Source organism: Gouania willdenowi, chromosome 6 (assembly GCF_900634775.1).
Source record: "Gouania willdenowi chromosome 6, fGouWil2.1, whole genome shotgun sequence".
In the NCBI taxonomy this organism is placed as follows: Eukaryota; Metazoa; Chordata; class Actinopteri; order Blenniiformes; family Gobiesocidae; genus Gouania; species Gouania willdenowi.
Window position 1 is genome coordinate 44,642,013 of NC_041049.1, and position 19,973 is coordinate 44,661,985.

At 37.2% G+C, this 19,973-nt stretch overlaps 1 protein-coding gene across 8 annotated transcripts in view; it reads right to left on the minus strand.

Moving 5' to 3' along the window:
* The window catches only part of ppfibp1b (PPFIA binding protein 1b), a 32,904-nt gene that overhangs the window by 5,340 nt on the left and 7,591 nt on the right, over positions 1 to 19,973 (minus strand). Inside the window, exons 2-20 of one of the 8 annotated variants that reach the window (XM_028451806.1) lie at positions 17,891 to 17,974; positions 15,733 to 15,938; positions 14,144 to 14,236; positions 13,962 to 14,075; positions 13,652 to 13,783; positions 12,027 to 12,119; positions 10,493 to 10,601; positions 9,311 to 9,355; positions 7,386 to 7,447; positions 7,216 to 7,300; positions 6,938 to 7,071; positions 6,640 to 6,737; positions 5,614 to 5,671; positions 5,334 to 5,508; positions 2,771 to 2,803; positions 2,132 to 2,273; positions 513 to 644; positions 244 to 394; positions 50 to 161 (exon numbers count right to left, since the gene is read on the minus strand). In XM_028451806.1, the coding sequence (XP_028307607.1) occupies positions 50 to 161; positions 244 to 394; positions 513 to 644; positions 2,132 to 2,273; positions 2,771 to 2,803; positions 5,334 to 5,508; positions 5,614 to 5,671; positions 6,640 to 6,737; positions 6,938 to 7,071; positions 7,216 to 7,300; positions 7,386 to 7,447; positions 9,311 to 9,355; positions 10,493 to 10,601; positions 12,027 to 12,119; positions 13,652 to 13,783; positions 13,962 to 14,075; positions 14,144 to 14,236; positions 15,733 to 15,938; positions 17,891 to 17,954 (2,038 nt within the window). In that variant the 5' untranslated portion in view covers positions 17,955 to 17,974. Of the gene's footprint in view, positions 1 to 49; positions 162 to 243; positions 395 to 512; positions 645 to 2,131; positions 2,274 to 2,770; positions 2,804 to 5,333; positions 5,509 to 5,613; positions 5,675 to 6,639; positions 6,738 to 6,937; positions 7,072 to 7,215; positions 7,301 to 7,385; positions 7,448 to 9,310; positions 9,356 to 10,492; positions 10,602 to 12,026; positions 12,120 to 13,651; positions 13,784 to 13,961; positions 14,076 to 14,143; positions 14,237 to 15,732; positions 15,939 to 17,884; positions 17,975 to 19,973 lie in introns of all 8 variants that reach the window. The other 7 variants (XM_028451801.1, XM_028451800.1, XM_028451799.1 and 4 more) reach the window with 7 other exon arrangements.

The following is a 19,973-nucleotide window of genomic DNA, read 5'->3' on the forward strand; positions in this document are numbered from 1 at the left end:
CTCGATATAAGAGCAGTTTAAAAAAGACAAAGGAACGAGAGCGACTCACTTGTTACCCAGTTGTAGTCTAGCTTCCCTTTGTTGTCATCCTCCTCTGAGCCCAGGGCCTGCAGAGCCAGCTGCAGCTTCTTCCTGTGCAGCGGGAGTTTGATGCCCAACTCCTTACAGTCCAAACAACAAAGGTCAGAGTGATACACAACATGTTTCAGATGCTACACACTTTAGCTCCATCCTTTTCCTCACCCTCTCCAGGTCGTGCTGGGATGCCTGTAGCAGGGTCTGTCCAGAGGAGATCCACACACGGGCCGAGCCCACGTACAGGCCCAGACCCTGTTCCTGCAGCCAGCTGCACACCTGATCCCTCGACCAGCGTGCGAATGGGACATCCACCTCACTGAGATGCAGAAAAAAAGAGTTAATAGCAAATATTAAACAGCAGAACTTACATTAACAGCAAATATGACAAGTTCCCTTATTCTAGACATTGTCTGAATGTGAAAGCAGAAACTCACTTGTTGGTTTGTTGCAGGTCACGAGACCAGCCCAGTCTGGGTCCGGCAGTGGCGCGCACGCCACCCCGCTTGAACTCGCCCTCTGGTAGGTTGTCGTCCAGGTTAAATGTAGTGGATTGGCTTCTTTTTAGCCTGTTAGGAAAACACACTGAAATCTGAATATTATAATGATAATTAAAGCTGCTGGAGATGCTCATTTGTTCCCAAGTAAAAAGACAAAGTGTTGGCATCATGAATCAATAAATGGAAGATTATTTGCTAGAAAAAAGATGAAAAAAGGTAAACTTGCAGCTCAAAAGTTTGTTTTCACATTCTTGCATTGCATTGTGGGATGTGGAGTCCAGTAGATGGATGCATGGTGTTTTTACTTGATTTTTTTGTGTTTCTTCTCCAGACAAGGAGGACAATGACTTTGTTCTAGACAAAAAATCATGGTAAGCTATGCCTCAGTGTACGGGACTCTGCATCCCACAATGCACTTTTCAAATAATGTCAATAAATTGTGTCCTTAAAAATGAGAATAAAACAAACATTTGAGCGGCAATTCCAACCTTTTACATGTTTTTTTTTCAAGCAAATGATCTTGATTTATTGATCTTTGAGGCAAGGCAAAGCTAATTTATTTGTATAGAGCATTTCATACACAGGGCAATTCAGTATGCTTTACATGATTAAAAAGTGCAACAGAAAACATTTAACAGCTTCTAAAATATCATTAAAATCAGCAGTAAAAACATTAAATCAACAATAACATGATTAAAAATCTCCCTCTCAGTCATACAAAGTAGAGGATTTACTTGAATTTAAAAATGTTCCCATGTGATGCTGACCTCAGCTCTGCTGCAGTTTGTTCCACTTCTTTGCAGCATAACAACTAAAAGCAGCGTCACCATGTTTGCTGTGAACTCTGGGCTCCACTATCTGACTACTGCAGTGTTGTAAATGTTATACTAACGTACTACTTATTACAAGTTTGACATCAAAATGAATATGTAGTGCGTTCACATTACATAGTATGAAAATATTGAGTATGTAAGACATACCTGGATCTATACTATGTGGGGACATTTTCTACATATGCACGGTGGGCACACTAGTCATACTCAACCGCCCCATGATGCATTGCGAGTGGAATGTAAAATCATCCTGGGACCGACTTCAAGGTAAAAGTCAAACATCTTCTTTTCAAAACAAAAGCATCTCTTCTTGTCTCCCCTTTGTTTTTTATAAATAGGGCTCTTGTTTTGGAGCTAACCAAAAGTTTAGTCAGTAGTACAATGGAGGGTCTCCGGAAATCTCTGAAATGTTGGCATGAAATTTGTATACGTGAGTTTTGTGGATCAAAGCCTCAGTGTGTTTCTGGCTTTTGTCGCTGTAGGTTCCAAATGCATCTTGGGAAACTTGGAAGTATACTTCAGTGGGAACGCTCATCATCCTAATCATACTTAAAGCAGATAGTAGACAGTATATACTCATTAAGTTTGTAGTACGTAGTACAGTGTCCAACACAGCCTATGTCTTTATCTGTTAAAACCTTATTTTTGAAAAAAAAAATGTGACACCAATTTTCAAAAACTTGACTATTCTACAATTCTTAAAAATGAACCAATCAAACTCACTTTCCAAAGAGTTTCTTTATTCCTTTGGATTTTTTCTTGCCCTCGGGGGTCGTGGGGAGGGTGTGTGTGCTGTCGCTGTTAGCAGACCTCTGTGGCATTCCAGCCAGGTCAAGGTGGTCAGCTCCCCGTCGCTCTGTTTCAGCTGCACAGATAACATCAGCGTCTTTAGCATCAGTGTGTAGTGACAGGGGTTGGGGGGTGGGGGCGACACAGACAGATGCACACATGACGACTCTAACCTAGAGAGAATGCAAAAGCAATGGGTTCTCTATGCATGCATCGAACACACTGAGATCCAACTCAGACTAGAGGTGGTGGTGGAGTTGGGGGAGGTGTGGGGGGGGGTATATTCAGGGAGATTTTAGGGTTTACACATTAGTTGTGAGGAGTGTTCGAGATCCAAAAACAACATCATCTCAATGCTGGTTTGCGTTTTTGGGAGGGCCGACTCATGCAACTAATGGAGCACAGGCAACATCTACAGAGTGCATGAAAGGAAGCGTAAAGGTAAAACACATGTGCACTACTAGAAGGAGATTAGTAGGGAAAAGACACGCCTGAGGAAAACAAGATATGCGATATGTGCAAAAGTTCCTTTTTGTACTGGGACCCCATGACGACTACATGTCCATACTGTACCTAGCATAGGCGCACTCGCACTCCTGCTGCGGTCTTCATGTGTTACAAAGCACACACACAACAAGTTGGAACAGAAAGAACAAGACAAAACATGATTGGAATAAAACCAGAGTCTGAAGGTGTGAGAGACAGATACAGTGGGGCAAAAAAGTATTAAGTCAGCCACCAATTGTGCAAGTTCTCCCACTTAAAAAGATGAGAGAGGCCTGTAAATTTCATCATAGATATACCTCAACTATGAGAGACAAAATGAGAAAAAAACATTCAGAAAATCACATTGTAAGATTTTTATGAATTAATTGGTAAATCCCTCAGTAAAAGAAGTATTTGGTCACCTACAAACAAGCAAGATTTCTGGCTCTCACAGACCCGTAACTTCTTCTTTAAGAGGCTCCTCTGTCCTCCACCTGTATTAATGGCACCTGTTTGAACTTGTTACCAGTATAAAAGACACCTGTCCACAACCTCAGACAGTCACACTCCAAACTCCATATGGCCAAGACCAAAGAGCTGTCAAAGGACACTAGAAACAAACCTGTAGACCTGCACCAGGCTGGGAAGACTGAATCTGCAATAGGTAAACAGCTTGGTGTGAAGAAATCAACTGTGGGAGCAATTATTAGAAAATGGAAGACATACAAGACCACTGATAATCTCCCTTGATCTGGGGCCCCACGCAAGATCTCACCCCGTGGGGTCAAAATGATCACAAGAATGGTGAGCAAAAATCCCAGAACCACACTGGGGGACCTAGTGAATGACCACAGTAAATAAGTAAAAAAAAAAAAAAAAGCATTTTTATATTTCACTGAATGAAACATCTGAATAAGACAATTGTTAGTGTTTACATGTTTTAAATTTAGACGTTTACTGTGAGCATTTCATAGTGAATAATTTGTAATGTTGTACATGAATGTCGATATGTTGATTATTCCAGAAAGTTAATTTTTTTTCTTCATTTTTTGTGGTCTTCACATATGAAAGGTAGAGCGATTTCAATAAAAATGTGTTTAGATTTATTTTCTGCGTGAATACATGAGAAGTGTGCCATTTTGCCATTTGCGATAAAAAAAAAACATAAAATAGTTTATTTGCATTTGATGTTAATGGTTCAAATAATTTCAGGGTGAATGGTTGGCCCCCCACACATTTTCATCTCGCCAAATCTGGCCCTCTTTGCAAAAACTTTGGACACCCCTGGTGTAAAGCAAAGAATGAATGGGGCCATGTATCGTGTTATTTTGAGCAAAAACCTCCTTTCATCAGCAAGGGCATTGAAGATGAAACATGGCGGGTTTTTTAGCACGACAATGATCTCAAACACACCGCCCGGCAACGAAGGAGTGGCTTCGTAAGAAGCATTTCAAGGTCCTGGAGTGGCCTAGCCAGTCTACAGATCGAAACCCCATAAATAATCTTTGGAGGGAGTTGAAAGTCTGCTCTAGAGGAGATCTGCATGTGACCAGCAAGTGTGTGAAAAACTTGTGAAGACTTACAGAAAACATTTGACCTCTGTCATTGCCAACAAAAAGTACATTACAAAGTATTGAGATAAACTTTTGTTATTGACCAAGTATTTATTTTCCACCATAATTTGCAAATAAATTCATTAAAAATTCTACAATGTGATTTTCTGGATTTTTTTTCCCTCATTTTGTCTCTCATAGTTGAGGTATACCTATGATGAAACTTACAGGCCTCTCATCTTTTTAAGTGGGAGAACTTGCACAATTGGTGGCTGACTAAATATTTTTTGCCCCACTGTAGATACATGTACACACGCACGCGCACACGCACACCCCAAAACAAAACAAAACAAAACGTTTAGGCAACAGTAACAAGACACTTCCATCACTGAAGAGTAAGGGACGCCGATTGTAAAGTTGTACATCATGAAATAAACAGCAACTTGTTGCAACATTTAGCAACAAATCACATATAAAAAACGCATGTGAACTTCATGTTACTTTTGACCAGATTTACTGCAATATTTAATATCTAAATGTTAAATATTAGAGTAGCTTTATTTTGGTACTTCCGGTGATTTTACATATTAGCTAAATACTTAGTTTCACCTGTGAGATTTAGATTTAACAATAAACATTTAGATTTAAATGTAATATTTAGATTTAAATGTAATATTTAGATTTAAATGTAATATTTAGATTTAAATGTAATATTTAAATTTAAATGTAATATTTAGATTTAAATTTTAGCATTTAGATTTAATATATATATTTAAATGTAAAATGTAGATGTAACACATTTATATTTAACATTTATATTTAATTTTTAACATTTTTAAACATTTTAAAAAAATTCACATACGTTTTTTAGACATGTTTTGTTGCTAAATGTTACTGTTTATTTCAGCATCCACAACTATACAATCAGCCCCCCATAGAAGAGGGACCACATTTAATGACATACTAAAATATGAAATAAAAAACAATAGATACAGAGTGAAAGATGAGTCTTGGTGGACAATTTTTCCAGCCTTTTTCCTACAGCCCTGTTTGATTGAACACATTATGGCTAAAGTAATACCAAGCTCTGCTCTTACCCAGGTTTGGGGAGTTATTCTTCTTGCCCCCACGGATCTTGAAAAATCCCTTTCCAAAGGATGAACGAGCCTTCCTTGAGCCAAAGCTGTCGTCCTCTGTGGTGGTGGCGGGCAAAGTGGCAGAGGGAGCCATCGGAGGCTTTTCACTCATCTTTAAAACATCTTCACTTGTGCTCTTAAATAAATAAAATAATAGTGATACAAAGATAGTTAGTTTGGGTTTCACTCAAATGTTAAACTTAAAATAAAAGGAGAGTATTGAAGCATTTGTATGCCTCACCCTCTCACTGCGGCTCCCGTTCAGATGATCCTGGCCTTCAGGCTTGAATGAATCCTGGCTGCTGTTAGACAAACAGTGAGATTTATAGTCCTGAGAAGAAACTGTGTGACGCCACAAAATACTGTTACATTGGATATTAACACTCTGTGGGTTTTTACAGTGAAAAGCAGCTTTAAAATAGATTATTCAATGATATATGTGACAATCAAGTATAATATAGGTTTAAATCTGAGATGGTCAACTTTTATCAGCACCGAGTTTGTCGTTGTTTTGTAACTTTAAGTACATTTTTTGTAGCCATTTGATGTTTTTTCTTGTAATTTTTGTGTTTTTGAAGCTCATTTTGTTTATTTTTGTAGTAGTTTTATGTTTTTTCTAAGTAATTTTTGTGCGTTTTTCTTCTCTTTTTGTGGAATTTTGTTGTTCTTTACTGCCTGTAGAAAAATACACAAATAAACGTTCTTTAAGTCGGTGTATTTTTCTGCATTTCGGTTGTAGTTTTTGGAGTAGTTTTAGTGTGTTTTTAGAGACATTTTTTGTTGTCTTTTTATTGTATATTTTTAGGTCCTTTTCTGTATTTTTGCACTCGTTTTATACGTTAGCTACGTTATAGCTTGGGGGCTGCGCAAAATTATGTGGATTTATTATGAAGACAACTGGAAGATTAAATTAGAAAATTTAATAAAAGCCTTAAACTTTAAGAATTATAGTCAGTATTGTGATCGTAATCAGACTAGATAATTTCACAGGAATTTAATTATATAAAAAGCAAATGTGACATTTTGATGTTTGGACTCTCATTGTTCTCCCTCCTGTATCATCACACTTTTGTAGGAAAATAATTTATTCCACATGCAATCCTAAATACTGTCAAATATAATGTATTTTATCTTGGAGCTGTTAGAGGTCATGCTTGTCCAGTCTCTTAAATAAAAAAAAAAAATCTAAATTAAACCAACCTGAACCCTGTTTAATCCTAGACTTTAATTAAAAACTAAGCTTGGGATGAAACATCAGTTCTCTGACCTTTCTGTGTCAGCTGCTGCAGACTCTGATACTTGATCTGGATCTGAGGGACTTGGTGTAGGCGAAGGCTCTTCACTCAATCCATTGTAGCTCTTCAGCTGAGCATGTGTCAGATAAAAGAAGACGACAATGATTATGCTATATTATCTTTTTGGAGCACAAACACTCTGAGAACTGACAGAAGATGTCATTAAATTAAATTTCCGTTATTGTTTTATTAAAAAAAAAAAAAACTAATTTTCCTCCATTAAACATCCAAAAATAACCTTTTTTTAACAACATTAAGTGCTGTGCAAACCTCATCTGGACTCTTCCTTATTGGCTGTTCTGCATCTGTAATTTCTTGCTTCGTTGACTCCATTGATGCAGAATTTGCCAAAATGAATGCAGCGCATCCATCAGCATCACCGTACTCAGCATCTTTTGTTTTTTCTGAAGAGAACAATCAAAACAAGTAAGACTGTTGGATTTGCCATTTCAATATTGACAGATGGAGTTCTGCTGAATACATACTGTATTTGAAAGTGATTTTTATTAAATAGGAATCTAGAACTAACATATGATTCCACCACTAACCTTTCTTTCCCTGCACCGACATCACCATGTCCTGAACTTTCTTGTACCGTAAAAGTGACTGCTTCAGTTCCTCAATCTTTCGATCCTAAATAAAAAATAAAAAAAAGTTTAACCTTAAAGAAAATTCACACTGTGACAGGAAAATTACTACATAACCTTGTTAAATGTACCTTTTCATCGTTTGCTGCCATCAATGACTCAACAGCCTTTTTCATTCTCTGCACCTCTACATCTGGTGAGCAGAGAAAAGCATTTTAGACAAACAACTGACATTTTTAATGATTCAAAAGCCTTTTGATTTTTTAATATCGACTTAAAAGCTGCACCTAAGCTTTGCACAGGTTTTATCAGCAGTTACTAGAGTTGCTAAATAATCAATAGGTATTGCGTTAACCTAAGCACACTTTGGCTTTGAGCTGGTGTTCATTTTGTTTGAAGAGGCAACGATTAATTTAAAAAAAAAAAAAAAAAAGGTTCAAGCAAATGAAAAGTATATCAAATTATATTCATATTTTTCTTTACAAATAAAGATTAAACTATAATATTCCCAAGGGACAAAACACAATCTGAACTAAGTCTTTGTTTTTGGAAAGTATCCAATCAAAACAACTTGTTGCGTGGATAGCTGGACAAAATCTTAATGCCGTTCAGTCCAGGGGTTCTCAACCTTTTCAGCACGCAACCCCCAAAATACAGGTTCCAGACACCGGGGACCCCCACTGTACCTGAAGGTGGTTGAACACAGACATGAACATTGAAGAACACTCATGTGGAGACAGGACCATAAGGGGGAATAAAGGGGAGAGATTTTTGGGGTCCATCCATAAAGTGAGCAAAATTATGGTCCATTGTTCTATGAATCTGTGATAACCACATTTATTTATTGATCTGAATAATATCCACTGTTATCCACTAAGTTTATTATTAATTGGACCATAGTATATAGTCATCTTACTGATGTAAATGTAATTGTAATTTAAAAAGTGGGAACAATTAGTTTAAACTGGCAAATAATGGGCATTATAAATCATGAATATGGTTAAATTGACAAAAATAAGCATGATATGAAAAAAGGTTGAAAGTGACAATGAGTCAACATATGTGACTATAGGTGAGAAAAGTGGTGGAAAGGGTTTACTTTATAAGTGCCGAAAATGTCTTGAAAGTGGAGAAAATGTGCAGAAAAGGCATTGATATTTGATGGGGAAGTGGCAGAAATGGGAGTAATGTAGCAAAAATGCATTAAAAGGAGCAAAAATATGGCAAGAAAAAGCGATGAAAATAGGTTAAAATATGGCAAGTTTGATGTAGTTACAAATAAATGGTAAAAATAAGCAAAAATGGGCTCAAATTGTGAAAAAAAAATTCTTTGTTTCCTGAAGGCATCTGGCGACCCCCTCCCAGTGTCTCGTGAATCGTGACCCCAAATGGGGTCTTGACCACAAGGTTGAGAACCCCTGATTTAGTGAGCTAAAACTAGACCATAACTTAAATAGTTTGCCGTCTTAATTAACACTATTTTGAGCTTTGCAGAAGAGTTTTTTCTTGGTAATGTAACATTAATACAAACTGATTATTAAAATAAAGGTCATTTCCTGTTTTTTGGGTCATTATTTGTTCATGTTAAAACTGTGTGCACTGCTACTACAGAAGATAAACCCTTTAACACATTTGTACAACTAATGAAGAAAGACACAGACAGATGACCAACAAAGATACTGTCAGACATGTTAGCAGGGAGCAAAGGTTTTAGAGGAGGAGATTACTGTTGGATAGCACAAGCAGTTCAACAGTTATGACAGACGATTAATTCATTCCTCATTCCAGCTGAAAACACACGGTAAACAGTCCTTCTTTGAGCTTTAGGTTTCAAATGCACAACAGTAATGACAGAAGTGGAGCAACTATGGATTTATTACCATTTAGGGGAAAAAAAACAATGTTAACCAGAGCGGCAGTGGTTCATGTTCAGGTACTTGCACTTTCAATGGGTTACAATGAACAAGCCGGTTCAAAGGGCTCATGCTCATTCATGCAATGCAAAGTTGGGGTGGGTGGGTGCAAACATTAAGTGGAGTATAAAAACCCCCCTTACGTTTCTCTTTCAGCCTCTTTCTAAGATTTTCATCTGGATGAGAGACTAAACAAGGACGAAAACATTTCAAACAATCGGACACAATCGGTTATGGACGTGATTATTTCTAAACATATGTTCACAATGGCCACGCTTACATACTGTTTTTTTAATTCAGAATTAATTGTTCCGAATTTAATTATTCCAAATTAAAATGTTATGTTTTGTGTTTACATGGAAATAGTAATTTGAATTAAGGTTTACATGGAAAATAGGTTTATAAATCTGCTTTAGGTCTGGGGGTTGGGAAGGGTTCTGATTGGAGGCCAACGTTACGTATTCACGTCTATCGGAAAATAACACAAAACAAACCCTTGCTTTTCGGTCACAGCATAAAATAGACAGACAGACAGATACGCACACACATCGTTCAGCAAGCTGCAGATAAATATTAAACTTCCCACTTTTCTATAGTAATACATACTTACTACGGGCACTGCACTAGTGTGGTTAAAAACAGAAGATTCTAAGCTTTCCAACGGTATATGAAACTTGTGATATGCTGCTGTATTTAAGCGTTTAATCTCTCAGAGCAGGAATGAGTGAGAACATGCATTTTGACCCGTATTAGGGACGGTGGACGTTAGACGCGACAACGAAAATTTTTGTGGTCAACATTATCAATTATGTTGCTAATTGTTTTTGCATTATTGTATATGTTTGCACAAATCTCGAGATTGTCTATATATTTAAAACTATTTTTTCTTTTGTTCCCCCTGGCAAGAATCTCAAACTCCGCTTATGCCTCTAAGGCTATTAAATAAATAGTCTCGGCTGGAGTCCAACGCTTGCTTCAGGTGGCCATCCTGGTTTATGTGCTCGCAGCGCGTCATCGCTCCAGGACGAGCATGCACAAAACGACCAGAATTTAATAAAAGCGGAATGAACATAAAACATTGAGAAATTATTCTTTTCGGAATTAAAGTCAGAATAAACCAGCTATTTAATTCAGATTTAAGTTTAATTTGGAAAATCCATTTGCTTTTGGAATTAAGTGTTCAAAGTGATTTTGAATTTTTCAAAGAGGATTTAAATTTTATTCTGAATTAAAGAGGAATTAAAGCTCTTATGTAAATGTAGCCACTGTGGATAGATGATGAAGAGGAGGAGATGGTTTGACAGAGATCTAACAGCTTCACACACCTCTCTCTGTGGGATCTGAGGCCAGAGTTTTAAAGGCTGCCTCGTCCTGCAGCCTCCTCATCTCCCCGTCTTTGCCCTCCAGCTGCCTCCTCAGCACGCTCAGCTCCTCCTGTCCCATAGAAGACAACAGTGAGAGCCATTCCTCCACTAAAAGGGTCACCTCCCCCACCCCAGCTCCCCTACTACAAACAAACCACAACAAAGACCCAGAGACGTAGACGTGGCATTCACACACACACACACACACCTGCTCCAACAGTTAGGTGCATGAGTTGGGACGTACGTGAATATCTGGTAGAGATCAGGTAATAACAAGTACACACACCATTATAAAATAAAATTAAAAAAAACCTGTAAAAACATTCTCACAAAACAAAGAAGAAGAAAAAGAAAAATCAGAGGGCAAGTGCAGAAAGTAAAGTCAGAGGAAAGGAAAACGGAGGCCTGACAAATCCTAAAACCCCAAATTAGTGCATACTTGTGGCTTCAAAAGGTCTGTGTGTTTACTAAAACCAGGGCCTGGTAGATGCAGACTTGAGGAAGTGATATTTCTGGCTGAACCTGGCTCTTAAATTTCACTTTATTACATGCTTACCTAAAACAAGTGATTACGTCATTTTAAATAGACGAGGGAAAGGTCAAGAACCATAAACAAAAATCACATTGCAAGCAAAGCAAGTATCGTCCTGAGAAAATCCAACCTTCATAGCCTGCAGCTTGTGCTCTTTCCTCTGTTTCTCATACTGCAACTGGCCCGTTTTGATTTTTAGACTAGAAAGCTTGGCCATTAGTGACTATAGCAGCACAGAGACAAACCAAAGGCAAGGCAGGAAGACAGAGATGGAAGAAGATTCCAAGATTAATGAGATGTCACAAAAGGGATGACAAGAAGTTAGAAATCACATACACCGTTGACGAGTCAAGACAATAAATATGCTCAGTGTGCATCCTAAAAAGATTTTTCAGCTCATCAAAAACGACAATTATACAATTCCCTATATTTTCAGGGGAAACTTAAGCTCTGGAATATTCAAAAATATAAACGTTTCATGGGAAATATTTACTGGAATTAACCAGAAATTATGAGTAATTTTAAATAACTATCATATCCAAATATAAATATTAGCATCCATTAACATATAATCCAACTAAAACATATAACATTTAAACTAGCATTGCAAAATTCTGGGAATTTTGAGTTAGAAACTTTTCACTGGAATTAATGAGAAATCTTCAAAATTGAAGGTTAGCCTTGAAAATGGATGGCAAATATAGTAGGATAATATATTTTAGCATCACCTAAAATATCAGCATCAGTTATTTTAAAAGTTGATCCCAATATCTGGTAATTCCAATAAACAACTCCCATGAAAAGTTGATATTTTTGGAAACTGCCAAGCTTAAGTTCCCATGAACATCCAAAGATAAGATCCAGCAATAGTCCGTTTCATGACAAAATGAAAGAAAAGACACATAATCAACAGTGAAAAAGTTATTAGTTAAAAGGTGAATGTGTCCAATCACAGCAACTGACCTTTGTGGATTTCAACTTTTTTTCATACTGTAACTTTTCACCCTCCATATCTGTGAGTCTGTACCGCAGTTCATTAATTTCAAGAATGAAGTCCTAAAAATGGAAGAAAAAGAAGCAGATCACATAAAAACTCATTAGTTTCCTTTTCACTAAATACTTTACATTTCTATTGTGTATGGTAATGCATCAGGATTTAGTTCAAGTGAATACAACAACATATAAATAATGGACACATTATTGGAAATATTAAAAGAAATAAAATAAAATAAAACTAAACTAAAGCAAAGGCTGATGCGTTTCAATGGGTTTTCAAAGAGTAAGTGGTCCTAAGTAGCAGCCAGAGGAAACTGATAGATTTCTGTGCTGTGAGGCGGAACACGGACAGCAGGCTTTTTGTTCCAGTCGGGTGGAAGAGACAGCGGTACAGCTACAATAAAAACATAATGTGTTTGAAAGCTTTCCAAGCATTTGGCCTGGCTCAGCGGGTAGCACAGATTCACACGCCTCTCGTAAACAAATGCTCATCCTGTTCTTTATTAACCTTCTGGGGCCGACGGACGCGCCGGCGCGCCCTGATCACATGAGATGGTTTTAAGAGCCAATAGCGGAAAAGCGCAGCGTTCTTAGATCTTTGTTTCAACCCGTGTCGAAAGTGCGGATGTCAAACTACAAACAGCTTTTTAAATAATGTTGATAGGCCAAGTAAAAGTGGAATTAGGAGGGAAAATGTGCGCATGTTTTTCTGTGACAGTGTCAGTGCTCCGTGCAGGGAGACCGCCGCAGAGCGTGTCTAAAACGAGAGCGAAAGTGTTGTGCAGCAAGAAAGAACCACGCTGAAACATCACATTATAGCTTTTTCCTATTGGTTGAGAAGAAGTAGGCCATTGTCCAATCATAATGTCCACATACAGCGGGAATTTTGTTTTCAAGCGACAGGTAAACAAAAACAGAGAAAGAGAGATTTGAGATAATAGTGATTATTACTGTGATTTGACTGTTTAGTGAGTGTGTAATGAGTGAGAGTGTAGTGTAGTGTCTAGTATATTTGTTATTGTTTTATATCAACACAATGAGGCACAAATAATTTGTCTTTCCCTGTATTTGTGATTCATACTTTTTTTGTAAATAGTTGTACAAAATCGCCTGAGACATTGCTTCCATTTCACTGTAAATATCTATATATAACTGTGTTGTTTGATTTATCTGTGTATAAGTTTTTGAAATATCTAGTTTAGATTTGCTATACAAGCAATAAAAATGATTCGTTAAAAATGTTTGTGATTTTTATAGTAAAAAAAAAAAAAACTTTTTCTTGAATTTCACTTTAATTTGACTTTTTATAGTCGTTTTAGATCCACTTTGTTAATACAGTATGCCATACTAAAGAAATTACTTCACAATCACATTTGTGAGGTTCTCCTGAAAAAAATGATACCAAACAAATAAGGTTTATAGATTTCCTTATATGAAATATAAAGGTAAAATCAAACAGAGTGAAAAAACAGCAAAAACGCCTTAGGCCCTCGAGGGTTAAAGCGTTGAAAATATAACTACAGATCTTGATTTAGTTTTTAAAAAGGACCATTAATGTCATTGGAACATTGGATTCAGTCACTCACACATACCTCACTGTCTTTAAATCTGTCATCTAAGTCCAGCCTGTCTTTCTCCAGGGACGTCAGCTTTAGTTTCAGGTTTGACACCTCAGACATCAGTTCAATCTTCTGCGTTTCCAATGCACTTCTGCACAGCAGCTCCTACTTTGACAAATAAACACAGGTCAGAGTTATTGTAGCTGCTATGGAGTTGATTCTGATAGAAGTACCAACAAAGGAAGTTAATGTATTCAGTTTAAACAAACTGTTCCCCGTATAAAATAAACCCTTTGTGATGTTGAAGTAACAATGTGGTGTCAGCTTTCGCCCACAGACCGACCTGTTGCAGCATCTCTTCAGTGGCGTTCAGCTTCTCCCTGTGCTCCTCCAAACATAAGTCCAGATCCCGGATCTTTTCACCCTGAGCCTCAACCTGGTCCGTCAGCACACTCACCTGCATATGAAACCATGTCATCACTACCCGCCAATGAAGATATACTTTTATATGATCTAGACATTTACCTGAAGTACCAAGGACTCTTTATCGTTCTCGAGACGGGACAGTCTTTCCTGGTAGTGGTGGTCCCCTCCGCTCAGAGAAATGTGTCCATTGGACTGTTAGGACAGAAATGTGAATATTTTTTAAGATGAAGGTAAGACTTCTGATATTATAAAGACCAGATCACAGTGAATGTGATTGTTTGATGTGAGGGTCACATGATCCAACATTCATGTCAGCATTTGAAATAATGACCAATCTGAGGGGTACAAAGGGTTTGTGTGTTTTTTTTGTTGTATATTTTGTTTGTTTTTTGTGGATATTTTGAGTTATTTCTATGGATTTTTGTTTTGCGTTTGTGTGTGTATTTCTGTCATTTTGTGTGTATTTGGAGTCATTTTGTGCACTTCTGACATCATTTCAATGTATTTTTCTTGTTCTTTTGAGTACTTTTCTGTCTTTTGGGAGTCATTTTGTGTATTTATATTGTCCTTTAGTGCAGTAGTTCTCAAACAGGGGTACAGGCGGACATTGCAGGGGGTATTCGAAAAGATTTAACAATTAACCTGAAAATAATTGGGAAATGTTATTAGTTCCTTTTTTTTGACACATTCACTACAAACTAAAAGTACTATTGCTTAATAAAATACTATATTTTCTTGACATTTACTGGAAAAATACTTATTTTATGCTGTAAAAGTCATTTTATCAAATTTCTGACAATAGGTACTTAAGATATGAAGAGGGGGTACACATGAATTGACAAAAATATTTGGAATCATTTTATGTATTTTTGTTGTCTTTTTGTGTACTTTTCTGATATTTTGTGGGTTTTTTTATCCTTTAATGTATTTTCCTGTCAATTTGTGTGTATTCTGAGTGTTTTTGTGCATTTGTGTTCTCATTTAGGCTTTAGTAGTCATTCTTATATATTTTTATTGTCTTTTGAAGTGTTTTTGGGTCATTTTATATGTTTTTCATGTAATTTTTGTGTTTTTTGTTCATACAGGTTCACGTGTTCAGTACATCAAAGTGGCGTTAACTACAAAGCCAACCAGGTAGGAATAAAGCCTTAAATGGCTGACAACACAGCCCACATTCAGCTTGTTCTACACAAAGACTAAGAGCACGAGACAAAAACTGTCTGGCCTGCAGTCCGTCCCTCTGCTAAATAACACTCGAGTTCTTCTGAATATCAACATGTCTCTGGCTTTAATACTGCCATGAATCATTTTGCTCTCTCCAGGCACTCAGCCAAACGGGACGCTCATTTTTTCACTTAGCAAACACATTAGCTCTCTATCAGGAAACATGATTGTTCATAGTGTTTACTAACCAGCAACATGATTTCATGTGCACTAAAATTAGATTGAGTCAATAAAGCATGGGTTAAACAATTGAATGGCTGTGACATGTGACTCTAGTTATTCATTAATAACAAGCTTTTGTTTCAAATATCAGGAAAAACCAGTTATGTGACAACATAACAGAAAACGATATCCGAGGCCACACGATTCTGATAAAAACAAATGGAGGTCAAAGAAACTCTCCTTGGATGCTTTCTATGTAAATCTACTGTGTGAAACTTCTAGGTTCTCTCTCTGTCTCTCACCAGTTGACCATGAAGCCATTCAACCAGGCTGTCTGCGGTGGAATCGGGGATCTGACAGCGTAGGCTCTCCCTCTCTTCAGTGTCCATCATCTCCAAGACGCCTCTCAGGTCTTCCAAAAGGTGAAGCGCTCGCAAACTCCCCATGAAAGGAGAAGTGGGTGACTGACAGTCAAACAAACCGTTGGAGTAGTCCAGAGCCTTGGAGCCTGAGGCCAAGAAGCACAAGAACAGTTCAAAAACAGACACAGGAGAGCCGTTTGTGTGAATATTTTTGACAGGTTTTACCAACTTCAAATAGTGATCTTATCAAGGCAGTGACACGGTAAAACGTTTGATGACTAATGAACACAGATGGCAACAGTGAGTTTAACTGAAGCAACATTTAAAACCCTACAAATCGTATGCAACTTTTAGAACACACAAAGGGAAACACTAACACTAAGAAACCAATCTACCAGTTTGAAGCTAAGCAGCCAAACCATTAACCCTTTAAGAGCATTTCAAATAGGGCTGGGTATAGCCAGGTACCTAGTGGTAGACTACATTACTATATATTTGCCCACGTTAACGATGTTGTCATGATCCAGTGATTCTGCGATAATCGATTTATCATGGCAAATTCCATGCACAACCTATTACAATATCTGTGTCACTGAAGAAATGAAGAATTGATTGACTGCACTGAATCCATTTCAGAGGAATTACAAAACATTGTCAATCAATTCGACATGAATGACAGCCAAGTGTATACTGCACAGTGACTCTTGTAAACACACACTGACCACAACTAGTCCAATGTCCTTGTGTTATGTTTAAGTCTTTAAGGGAATACTGATGCAAGCAAATGTAGTTTTTTTCTTTGTAAACTTGAAACCCTGAGAATATTTAACTTGTGCTTAGTACTTAACTTGTGTTGAAAAAATAAAATAAATAAATAATCGATTTCGGAGGGAATGCATTGATATCAATTTTGGCACACCACTAATTTCAAAGAACAGTTTGTCCTTTCAATGTTCACACAACCAAAGGGAGCAACAGAGATGATTACAGTACTTTGAGCCGAATGGAGCGAAAATAAAAACAATATGAATAAAATTACTAAAAGGTGAGATATTACAGCGTCAGTTTCCAATATTGATATCCAATATTGGTTCCATAATATTTATTGAGGTTATTTTTCAAGATCTCATTTACTTCTTATTTATTTACTTTATTTTTTACAAAAGCTTAATTGGGGCCACATTAAAATAGAAGAAAATCTGGGCACTACAAGATTAAAGTTGTAATATTTCGAGGATAAAGTTGTAATTTCATGACAAAAAGGTTGTATCTTAATAAAAATCATAATTTTATGAGATTAAAGTCAGAATATTTCATGATTTAAATCATAATATTTTTAGATTAAAGTCATAATATTTAGAGAATAGTCATAATTTTATAAGAATAAAGCCGTATCATAAAAAACTCAATGGTATAGCGCTCAAAATTCCCTGTTGAAGTGAACGCAACTAACACTAATAGCCCTTAAATCAACCACTTTCAGCCACTTCCTCCTCCACAATAAAAGTCTGGTTCTTTCATCAGAACAAATGCAAATCTTAATCTTCAAAGTCACTTTAAAGTCCTTAAACTGATAACAGTGAGGTGATGATGGGCCAAAAGGCTCAGTGTTTCACCATGTGTGAAACCTGAAGAGAAATATAATCTCACTAAATGTTCCACATTCTCCATATCACACACAACATCCTGTTTCTATTTCAGTTTTACTCTCATAAAATTATGACTTTAATCTTGTTGTGCTCAGATTTCTTTTAATATTTATGTGGCCCTAATACGCAGTCATAAATTACAGAATATTCTTATGTTAAAGTTAAAAATGAACTGAACCATTGGTTAATGGGTCAGTTTTTCTCATACCTACTGTTCTTGACATTTGAGTAATATCACTTGATCAAACTTTTTCTAACATTCCACCCTACAAAATAAGAAATAAAAGTATATATGATTTGAGATGATGTCGGCCAATAACCAAGGCCGCAATATCAGTGTCATATCGGAAGAGAAAAAATTGTGCTTGCTCGCAGTTGACAATTGTTTTAGAGATAATATCTATAAAAATACTGAATAATGATTTAAAAATGTATTTTCTAACCTTTACCTGCTATAATGCCGTCCATCTGCTCCAAGGCCGCAGCCAACATGTCACTGGCATCAGACATCATCTTCAGTCACTGAAAAAAACCTTCAAAAAGCAAAGAAAACAAGAAACGTCAGGATTAAAAGCCTCACTGTCAAATCTTTGCTAAAATCTTTGAACTCAAAATAATAAACAAGCAGTCAATTTGTTTTAAAGGGGACATATTATGAAAAATCCACTTTTGCAGTTTTTTGATTACATGAGGTAACTTGTGTTTACCGGCACACAACATGTGAAATAAAACCATCCAGTCGTTTGTTTGTGGTCTGTCTCAGTCTTACAATGCAGAAAAAATTGCTGTTTCAAATTTTCTAAGTTTGTGACATCACAAGCTAAATCGAGAAAGAAAATACCCTCCCCTCCGCTGGTAACTCCATCCATGACTCCACCCCCAACCTGATGAAAACTTTTGCAGAAGTCCGCCATTGTTTTTCACACCGAACGCGACTGTAGCGACTTCTGTCACTTTAGTCGCCCGTGATAAGTCGCTTGAACCTAGTGGTGCTTTTTGGTCACTCCATCACTTAATCGCTCCAGTGAATAGTGTGTGCGTGTGTGTGCGTGCGGAGCCGGGTGACAGGAGAGAGAGAGGGGTGATCTTCTCCAGCACTTATCATTAACAGCGCCACTTTTACGGTTTAAATTATGAACTTAAGGAGTTACTAAAGGATGAGTTGACTCAGAATGTAGGCTTATTCAAGATGTTAACCGCTTTAATTTTGCCCCAATAAATTGAGGAAGCCTCCCGCTGCAGCGGTGTCACTGTAGCAGGAGGGAGGGGCTGCTGCCTCAGCTCTACAGACAGTTGTCACTTGAAAAGTTAAAATTTTTCAACTTTGAGCGACTAGGTCGTGCAGAACCTCTTGAAGTTGCGTCATTTACATTGATTGTGAATGTAATCTAGTCACTTCAGTCGCTTTCAGTGTGAACACACCTTAAGTGTGTGCCACCCCGCAGAAGACAGGGGCGGGGAAGGGGGAAGTCTTTGCAAATCTAGGGACACACCCCCCAAAACGAAGCGCTCTCAAAGACCTCGATAACACACGGTATTAAACCTTTTCTGTTGCTTAATTCATGTTATGTTTTGACCACGGGGAATTGTCTTAAAAGGTGAAACATTTGTATAATATGTTCCCTTTAAAACAATGTCACATGCATTGCATACATGTTAGTGTGTACTACTGGTTATCTTAAGAAAGGAATACAGTGTCAAAGCAGTCAGTGTTGAGCTTTAAATTTAAATTGTTTTGCTAAACACGTCATTACAGAAATGTCCCCACCCAAGAATTACTTGGTAACAACAGAATACCCTTTTCTGGACTGACTGGTAAAATACCATGTTGGAAAAAGTGCTTCAGGATTAAGTTAACGCAACAGTAAAACTGAACTTGTTTAAATTGGTGCAAGATGCATCTGGGGAACAACATCCAAGCTATATACAGCTCTGTGGAGTCCTGAATGAAGTGACTGTAGGAGTAGTAGAACTTTAAATAGTAACACTGATGGATACTTTCTCACAGATTATCAATCAGAGGTTGATTAGATATCGTGTTGTTTGGAGCTAACTGAAGACAGTAATAGTGTCTGTGCCTTAACGCAACAACACTCTCTCTGTGTCTACAAAACATCATTTGGAACATACATTTAGACCCTTACCTTAAATAAGACATCATAAAAACATGCCCTTGAATACAATTAGCGTCCTTAAGTAGCCAACACTAGGATTTAACAGCATTTTTAGATTAAAGAAACCACCCACACACCAACATCTGCAGTTTCAACATTTCTGTGGTCAGATTTTCCATAATGTGTAAGTAAGCATGCACTGAGACATACAATCTGTATCAGCCCACCACAGGATGAGAGGAGATGTGAGCTACTATACACTTTTGGGTAATGACATGGAGAAATTCACTGGTGTAAACTTCACACAGCCCTGAGCCCACAGAAGGTGGGAAACATTATTTATACGCTACAAATTCATCTGTAGGGGGAAGAATCCACACAACTCTTACTGAGTTAGCTTAGCATGTTTCTTGCATGT